Source organism: Rhodamnia argentea, chromosome 1 (genome assembly GCF_020921035.1).
Source record: "Rhodamnia argentea isolate NSW1041297 chromosome 1, ASM2092103v1, whole genome shotgun sequence".
Taxonomy (NCBI): Eukaryota; Viridiplantae; Streptophyta; class Magnoliopsida; order Myrtales; family Myrtaceae; genus Rhodamnia; species Rhodamnia argentea.
Window position 1 is genome coordinate 8,920,477 of NC_063150.1, and position 9,510 is coordinate 8,929,986.

At 43.0% G+C, this 9,510-nt stretch overlaps 1 protein-coding gene across 1 annotated transcript; it reads right to left on the reverse strand.

The window, feature by feature from the left end:
- Window positions 1–223: 223 nt before the first annotated feature.
- Window positions 224–3,255, reverse strand: LOC115740261 (mucin-17-like). Its single transcript, XM_030673745.2, has 4 exons — window positions 2,985–3,255; window positions 1,162–2,661; window positions 932–1,055; window positions 224–817 (listed from the first exon to the last, which is right to left on the reverse strand). The coding sequence occupies exons 1-4, from the start codon at window positions 3,049–3,051 to the stop codon at window positions 634–636; spliced, it is 1,875 nt and encodes a 624-aa protein (XP_030529605.1). The 5' UTR covers window positions 3,052–3,255; the 3' UTR covers window positions 224–633.
- Between the last annotated feature and the right edge of the window lie 6,255 nt (window positions 3,256–9,510).

Here is a 9,510-nt window from a genome sequence, read left to right on the forward strand (position 1 = left end):
CTACATTGGATTGCTCATGAAATGAGTCAGCATCACCACATCACAATAGGAAAGTTTGAACCTTGGTTGCAAAAGATAAAGGCAATTCGGAAATATCAAATTCCCAGCAATGTGATTTCAAGTTGGGTGTGCCCAGTTTTAATTTGTGCAGTCTGCATTCTTGCAAAACTGTCAATTATTAAGAGCTTCAAATTAGTTTTCAGGTGAATACGTAAGACATCAGTCCAAATGAACATGTAATGGATTCAAACTTAGCTGCACATAGACAACAAACATGTGTGGATCAGCTATTACATTCTTCAGCAATCTTCTCCTAACTCTGAACTAAAGTCCTAGATTGCTACTTTCTACCGACCCAAAGGAAACATATGATATTAGGTCTATCTCGGCTATCAGCTATGATACAGGATTTGGACAGTGTCTACTCTAACAAGCATCTCTATTAGACAGCCTAGCGCATGTATGCAGTCCGGAGAACCTAACGGGCTTAAATGATGTCACCTTTTGCTTGGTATGGCTACCGACACCAAGTTGCTCTTTGTCGCTCCAATGATGAGCCTGTGCATGGTTGATGCAACAGGAAACAAGACACCAGACCGGGACCCAGGATGTTCTACACGAAGAACAGGGATCCTACCTTGCGAGCATCAATCTTGCAGCGACTAAGGTCGTTAGAACGACAATATTGCCAGTGTAACTGTAAGGCTGCAATTTAGTCGAGGCCGAGGTCGATGTATTGACGGCCGGAGGGCTTTCCAAGGTAAAACCAGTGGGACTAGTGGAGACAGGGTTTACCACAGCAGGTGGAGTCCCGGAGCTGCCATATCATGGAATAGAACCAATGACATTATCTCTCTGTAACTAGGGATGAGTATTTTCTCGAAAAACATGAAAGAAAAGATTCATATATCTGGAGGACAGGATATTTTACCTTGTCATGGGCACCCCAGTCGATGGAGGAGACAAAGATGCTGTTGTTGGTGTTGGTGTCGGTGTCGTGGTAGTTGCTGGTGCAGATGATAATGGATAGGTCTGGTAAATGCAAGAACCAACGCCTGTACGAACATTGGAAAACGTTGAACTGATATTCTAAAGCATTACAGACGTTTACTAAGATTAGAGGAAAAGAAAGGTTAACAGAAATGCTGAAAGGATTCTTACTTGGATTGGCATTAACAACAACGGCAGTCCCCCCGAAGTCGCAGCTCGTAGCCACTGGATTCTTTTGATAGTAGCTGTTGAAAGCATAGGACGCGTGGTTCTGAAGAGTAGTCGGATTGTAACAGCTTGCGCCCTGCTGAATTTGCGAACAATCTGCTCCCCCGATGCCGCAAGCGTAATCCAGTGCTTGTTGTAGTGCAGTTTCCGATACTCCACTCCTGGCTACACACCAACTCTGTCCTGGGACTGCAGGTGCATTTGTAGTCGCCGGAGGTGCGACTGGGTTTGTGACGGGTGTTGTAACAGGAACGCCCCCTGGTGGTGACGGATATGTTGTCACGGGGTTAGTTACCGGCTGGGCCCCAGGGACTGCGATTGGTGTCGCGGCCGGATTTGTGATTGGCACGGGAGGGTTAACAGGATTTGTCGGGGGAAGCATGATAGGTGCCGCCGGATTTGTGACTGGCACGGGAGGGTTAACAGGATTTGTCGGGGGAAAGACAATAGGTGTTGCCGGAGGATTCTCTGGAGTTTCCGTGACTGGGGTGGTAGAAGGCACGGTGATGATGGTGGGTGCGGAGGTATCTGGAGTGGTGACTGGTGTTGCCGATACCGGAGTCACTGGGAATGTGGTTGTCGGAGAGGTAACCAAGTCGCGCAGACTGTGTTTCAGGTGGCTCAGGAGTTCTCTGTGGAAAGAAACTGGTCTTTTGTGTTGAACATCTCGATACCTGAGTTCTTGCATGTCTGATACATCTGTATAGAGTTCCACTATCTTGCCAGGTTTGGTCTGACCGTTGCTTTCTAATGATTTCAAGACACTATCAATCAACTGAGCCGCTTCTGCTGTGCTATGAAAAACTGGTGTTTTGAGGGACAGGACTAGAGGAATATGATTGGGTGAGAAAAGAGAACCGGCTAGAAGTGCTCTTTGAATGACAGAGCGAACAACCTTATCTCTGTCACCTGGTTCACTTGCGATATTGTCTTCAATGATTACCATCGGTGCCGACTTCTCAATGGAACTGAATAACCTATGCAGCGGCTCTTCTGAACCATCTTTCCCCAATCTCTCTAAGAAAGCCAGAGGAAAGGCCACAGAAACCTTCATCTTTTTCTCACTATTCATGACACCATTGACTAATGCCAAGGTGGATGAGATCTTGCGCAGCTCAGTTCGACCCACATTCTGATAACCAAATTCTAGTATTATGCCTTCTAATCTTGCTTGAGGATGAGACGCCAGTGTTTGGGCTTTGAGTTTGAGCAATGAAATAGAAGATGGTTCAGAATGCAGAACATTCTTAATTTGGTCTGCATTTAGGAAGAGGTGGACTGGTTCCCCAAAGTTGGTGAGAGAACTTAAACCTTGGTTATCAGCAGCAAATGTCTCGATCTGTGATGGAGCAACCTCTTTTAGCTTGAAGAATGTTGAAGTTTTAATACTCGATGAATCCGCAGTCTTCGCATTTGCATGGTAATAGAAACCCACCAGAGTTCCTGTCAAGGTTGATATGACAAAGATCAGAGACTGTGCACCAAGGCATACTGTGTTTTGAAGCAATCACTAACACAGAAGAACAAGAAAAGAACAGGGTAAAGGGTTCTGATAACCGATAAGGGCAATCGCAGTTCATCTTCCGTCGGTGAAGCACAAGAGTACTAGTTGTCGATTTCACATACCATGTTCATTAAATGCACAGGATGCAGACTTTCATTTCAGCTCCAAAAGGCCAAATGATTACACTGTATGATTTCCACTAATTTGTTTGGAAGAAAAAGCATATTCAGAGAGGAGAACAGACTGGGGTCACTTCACTTACCAGAATAACAAATGATGAGAAGAGACAAGGGGAATAAGAAGAGGCATTTGGAGGATCCTCTGGCCATTATTCTGAGATGTGTTTCCTGAGTCTAGGAGGAGAGGCAACAGGTAGATTTTCAATGCGTTTCGCGTACCGGCGGTTCTCAAAAGACACGATATGAACTGGGAATAAAAAGAAGCCAACTGGTGAGAGAAGTGGGGCCAAGAAAAGGCGTTCAAGATAAAGGGAAGAGGGAAAGGAGAAAAGGGGCAAAGGGAGGATGAAGACGACTGTGCTGCATGCAAATAAGTAATTTAAGGGAAAAAAGATATTTCTTTGTCATGAAGGATGGGCTAGGCAATGGTGCTGCTACTGCTCCTTCTGATAGAAGAAGAAAAAAACATAGAAAATCAAAACATCATCAGCTCTCTTTTTCTTGCTTCTTTTGCTTTTTCCAAAGACGGCTTCAATTATTCATGGATGACTGGGACATGCCAAATTGCCTGGTTCCCAGAAGAAGCATCATGTAGTGTCATGGCTGTGGCATATATTCCCAGATCCTTCGTATCCTGAACCGACCATGAAATTACCGGAAAAACTAAAGTAGCTAAGCCAGCAGATATTTAACAACTGGGGGATTGCCCTAGTGGCCACTCTTCCCACTTGGGAAGAGGGAGATGGAGAGTTCGAATCCCAACCTTCTAGGGGAGTGGGGTGAGACCTGCACACTGTACAGAGCGCACACAGTGTGATTTGTATAGTAGAATAGGATAAGATAGAACCGGACAAATAAAAAAAAAGAAAAAGAAAAAGCTAGCAGATATTTGGAGATTCACGTCGTGCAGTAAATGATTTCTGCGAATTTTGTGTAGAATTCAGATTTTGGCATGATAAGCTAATCAAGAGATGTGCTTTTTTCTTTTTCATTTCCAAAGATAAGCAAGGATTGATTTTTTATTGTTCAAGAAAAAACATGGAGGACAACCTCTGCTACAAGTCCAAAAGATTCATGGATTTCAACAAATTAAAGCTCTTTTTCCTCTTTTTTTTTTTTTTTCTTTTTCCCCCCGTTTGACAGAAAGATATGCTCTAGACTAGCCTGAGCAGGAAGTTAATGATATGAACTTTCGCTCCAAACTGCTCCTCAATATCAGATAAAATCATATCCATCAGTGGATGAATGTCGTCAGCAACCCATCTTACTATCCTGATAAGAATCTCTCTAATATGAAGCCAGTTGGCCAATAGAAAAGGAGGGATAAAAAGATGCAAAGGGCCCAGCTCAGCATGATCAAATACCATTACTCCTTGGTGAATAATAAGTACTCTTAATGGACACAGGACAAAAATAGATTGGAGAAGTCTCCATAGAGTTGTTTAAGCTTGAAAGAAAATGTTTTGGCCTGTTCTTCTAATGCATCTGGCTAGAAGTCTGCAACTCGTGACTACATAACATGCTCTCGAATCCATCACGGCAATTGACTTTTGGTAGACATTGTTAAACGAAAGATCGGGTTTTTCTCGACCCCTATAACCTCGTGCGTCGAGAAAGATGTTATGTAGACTCATTCTGGACCAATGAAATACGGGACTCATAGTTCGGTTTATTAGGACAAACATGCGAAACAGGTCCTCATGTGCATGTATGTACATGGTCTGCTGATTGCTGGTGCTGCTACATACATGGATCCTCGGTATAGATGCAGACATAATTCATACATTAAAGAGAAGAGATTTACCTTTTTCTGCTCTTCTTTCAAATTGAAATCTCTTTCCGCCAAGTTAATGTAGAAAAAACACACGAGTGGGGACAAAGCCCATGTGGATTTATCTTTTCCTACCTCATCTCTCTTTTAAAAGCGCCTTCCCTCTCTCTCTCTCTCTCTAATACACGACAAAGCCGAAAGCAAACACATGACCATCTAGAGTGGTGATATGGTGGGCAGGTAATCCAGAACCGCTGAAAGAAGAAAAGATACAGAAATGAAAAGCATCTGCACTAGCACACTTATGCACACTGTTCTGTTCTTGCAATCCAAGGTGGAATGATGACCAACTGTGCCCCCGGTCTGCTCCTTTTTCCTGATCTGTCCATGTGTAGCGTGTACCGAAGATAAACTCAAGGGAAAGTGGAGAGAATTCATGACATCCTACCGTGATGTGTAATGGGTAATGTGTCTGCAACTTTTGGAACCTACCATATGATTTTCCTGATTTCTGGCTTTTCTTTGGAGGATTGGAAAAGCTGCTGAGTTGACCTTGAAGACCTCTTTACAGATTCTGTGCATAAATTCACTTGGCACCTTGCTGTTCAAGAGCAGAACTTGGACATTTCTCACTTGGGATCGAGCCCAAAGACAAAACCCAGATTTCTCAACAGAGGAGGCCAAGAACAAGAAGCAGTACTTCATTGCCACATGGTCAAGCACCTGCGCCATGGAATCAGTGTTGAGCATTGAAGAAGAACCCTGCGGAACATTCTTCGCCCGGAACAGAGGAAAAAATAAATGGGCCCGGCATACTCAGACAAGTTTTCTACGAGGTTGTCGTGGCTTTTGATGTTTGCTTTTCTGTCCTCGTTTCGCGTTGGAATGAACATGACGACAAGGGCCATAAGTATATCGAACTCATTCCTGACTCTGCCCCTTCAGTGCATCCAAGGCTTTGGAAGAGCAGTGGATTTTGAGAGAGGCGTGTCTATTTGGGAAATTCCATTTTCAGTCCTAGGACTGAGGTTAATTTTGCAATCAAGTCCCCGAAACTCTTAATTCATGCAACCATTGCGTTTGGTTCGGGCTTTTCAAGGGACTTTGGGTTTCTAAAATTCTTTGAACAAAAAATTAGGGCATTTGGCAAATAATTGTTAGAGAGTATCGAGTGAAAACCAGCATTGGCGATGCTGAAAGCTCCGGCAGGTAGAGATTTGCCTTGGACTTGCAACATTAACATAAGGCAACTTTCGGGGTCAATGACGGTTTTTTTTTTCCTTCCCAAAATGGTCCTCATAAAAAAAAAATGTCCATCTTCTTCAATATTAACATTGTTGTGGCTCTTTGCTTCCACGATGGAGACGATGAACAATAAGCCCTTTCGTTTTCCTTTTAATTTCAAAGTTACTTTGCGAAAAAATTACACCAAAAGTCGCTAAACAACATTTGGTTTGAGCAAATACACCTTGAGCCGGATTTTCGGGAAACGCAAAAATCATCTTTCCCATAGGCATCCCGACTCCTGTGACTTTAGTCCCTTGTTCAGTGTAGTCCTCCGGCTACCGGAGATATGAAATTCCGATCAAATTGCTCTTTTCTTTTCTGTGCTTTTGATTTTTTTCCCCCCCATGTATTCCTCTCCGGGGACTTCTTCTGATTGGAAGAAGAACATCAGTCGATATAGAGAGATGTCAGTCCAAGTCTATTTCGCAACTCCCATGTCCTCTTTAAAACATACATTTATGTATATAAGCCAAAGGTATCAATTTGATTTGCATGGCATACACCCGGAGGACTACATTGGATAGTGGACTAAAGTTACAGGATCTAATTATGCAAATTAAGAGTTCCGGGACTCGATTGCACAATCACCTGAGTTATAGTACCAAAAATGGAATTGTCTCTACTTAATTTATGTCGCTAGGATGGAGATTTCCGTTCATAGAGAAAAAAATCTCCACGTCTTATATGCAAATATCAACTGGACCCCACTAAATGGGCCCAAATCATTTGCTCAGCCCAAATCGCCAACCCCGCCCAACCCCCTCCCCCCACTCCGGCTGGCGGCCACCACCATGGATCTACCGTTGCGCATCCCCCACCTCACTTGCTCCGCCGTCGGCTTGCTTTGCCACGATGAGAAAGGTGCCCTCTCCCTCTCTCCCTGCATTTAGGATGATGAAGTTTGAAATCCGCACGAGGGGAGAGAGGGAACGTCATGAGGCGAAGGAGAGAGACGATTCGTTATTGAGGCTAATGGCTTAGATAATTTGTTATCGGGAAGAGACTGAATTCATGGATAAATCAACGCGCCTTATCTTCTCTCCACCAAATGCTAGCTTTTTGGATCGGAGATGAGGAGGCGGTGGTGCGGTGGAGATAGAGGGGATGGCATCTGGCGCCATGGCGGCGGCTTAAGTTTTACAAGCGGGTCATTTGGAGTCAACTAGAAAGTATGCCACTTGTCCAGGGCGGCAGCTAAAAATGACGATATTTGTTTCCTCCGAAAAATAAAAGACTCAAAAAGTTCAAGTGTATCCGCATAACATGTGACTTCATTATTTGTATTGGATAATCAAATATGGAAGCCTATCTTATAATCCTTAACAGGTACATTAATGTCGAGTCACGAGGCCAATGTCTTCTTTTTCCCTTTCAAGCCCCGTGAAGGGCTGCCAGTTTTGCGAATCAATTGAGAGCAACTACGGAAAAACCTTGGGCAAACTATGGTCCAAAACCTAGTCCTATGTCACATATTATTCTGCTCATCAATCACATCCATATGCTCCCTAGAATCCTCTCAAACCTCGCATGGCTAGCCTGCATTTATATTGATAAATCAGATTATACGATGTACCGTATACCATCTCGCTGTTTTCGATCGGCCATAACAGTTAACTTTAGAGACGTTTTCGTACGGACGGTTTAAACTCATTTAATCACGCCGGAATATCTTCCGTCCTCACTTGACTAGCCTTCGCGTGGATTCCTATTTTCTTTTTCTTTTTGAATTACTCGTTTCGCCACAAGCGATGTCTTTGGATGCACATGTCTTTGCCAAATCTGGCGAGAGTTGCCTCGCCTGCGGCCAAGAAGGCCCTAGGTGAGGGCTTTTGAGGCCGCGATGGCCTTGCCTAGGGCCACCGTGGCCTTGCCGGCCGCAGGCTAACCTGCCCTTGCCGGTGGCCAATGAGGGCTGGTCGGCCCTTGTCCACCGGCCGGCGAGGGTTGCCGGCTACCTTCGCCAGCCAATGTGAAAGAAGAAGAACGGAATGATTAAAAAAGAGAAAAAAACAATTAAAAAAATATTAAAAAATGTGTTTGAAGAGTAGGAATAGATCATGTGTGTGAGGCAAACTAACATCTCACGCCTTATGGAGCAAGAACGATTTGGTCTTTGATTCTATGTAATGAAAGATACCGATCATGAGCTGTTAATAGTCGTGGGTTGAAGTGTGACTTACGTTAATAAATGTGACAGATTGCTTGACATTTTTATTCGATGCCGTCCCATTTTTTAGGGCAAGCACCAGAGAAAAGCACGACCAAATTTCTTGGCTCCAATTAAATAATGGGATTAATATATTTCAGGTATCACCGTCTTCTTCTTTGATTTGCTTCTTGCCCTAATGATTGGACCCCTACCAAGTTAATAATTCAAATCAACTTTTCTTTTGGAAAAAAACAGCTTTGGGCAATAGATATTAACATCGAGCATGTGCACGATAGGTACGGCATTATATGCGCACAATTAATTTTTGTTTTAAACATGCGCAAAACTGCGAAAAAAATCGCCCTTTGTGTAAGATCTTGGTAATTTCGGGCAAGCAAAAAGAAAAAACAGAAAAAGAAAGAAACATAAAGTCAGGGTGCACATGACAATATTTATGGAGTATACTTTCTACTAAAAGTGCTTGGGGAGCAGAAATCCGTTTAGTAACGTAACTTTCGGAGCGGAAATCCGTTTAGTTACGCAATTTCATTTTTCTACTTCTAGAGCATCGTTTTACTTCAGAAATAATTTTGGAGCCACTTGAAGAAGTTAAAAAAAAAAATATTACTTATCTCCAAAAGTAACAAAATCAACTTCCGTCCGTAAATTGATTTTTAGAGCATAAGTGTTACCATGCGCGCCCTTAAAGGCCGCACTGCATGCATTCATGCATGGGATCCCTTGGAGTGGAGGGAGTTCTCCACTTGCACTATTAATTAGCTATTAAAAGAATCATAAACTAATTCAAGATTATTAATTATTTATTGCATATATATATAATATCTGGCGTTAAGGAAAAAAAAAAAATCAAGAATGCAAGTGGATCGGTCTCAGGTAGATTTTTGTTTGTGCGTGCCAGCATCCTTAATCTTTTCCTTAAGATGATTATAATCAACCCCGAATCTCACTTATAATTGATGAAAATCGCGACCCTATCGCTGTAAAGAGATCGATTTAGGCCGAGGAACAGCACGATCTGATTACGAGACCGTGGATCACGACCAGAACTCGAAAGGGGTATGACCCATTTGCCAAGTGAACGTGGACCCCTGCTGATTAATCTTAAACAAGAAGAGGTGGACAGACTTCTTTGATGACTTGGGTCAGTTAGGGTTTCTTTCTTATCTGGCCTTTTTGTTTAGGGGTCAGTGAGACGGACCGATCGAATCGAGAACTGCCCGGATCCGATCGGACCGAACTAGCCGATTCGGTTAGATTCACAGGAGTGCTGGTCCGATTGCTAGTAACAAAGGAGAACCGGATTGAACCGATTATTATTTTCTTATTATTTCTCAAATGCAAACATAATAATTCACTTGTTTTTTTTTTTTTTACTTTTTAA

What these genes read in the sequence shown, in the direction of transcription:
- LOC115740261 (XM_030673745.2), bottom strand. Translation starts at nt 3,051, where the DNA reads ATGGCCAGAGGATCCTCCAAATGCCTCTTCTTATTCCCCTTGTCTCTT. An exon ending in TGTTGTTAATGCCAATCCAA is followed by an intron (nt 1,056 to 1,161) that starts GTAAGAATCCTT and finishes ATGTTCGTACAG; the next exon opens with GCGTTGGTTCTTGCATTTAC. An exon ending in ACTGGGGTGCCCATGACAAG is followed by an intron (nt 818 to 931) that starts GTAAAATATCCT and finishes ATGATATGGCAG; the next exon opens with CTCCGGGACTCCACCTGCTG.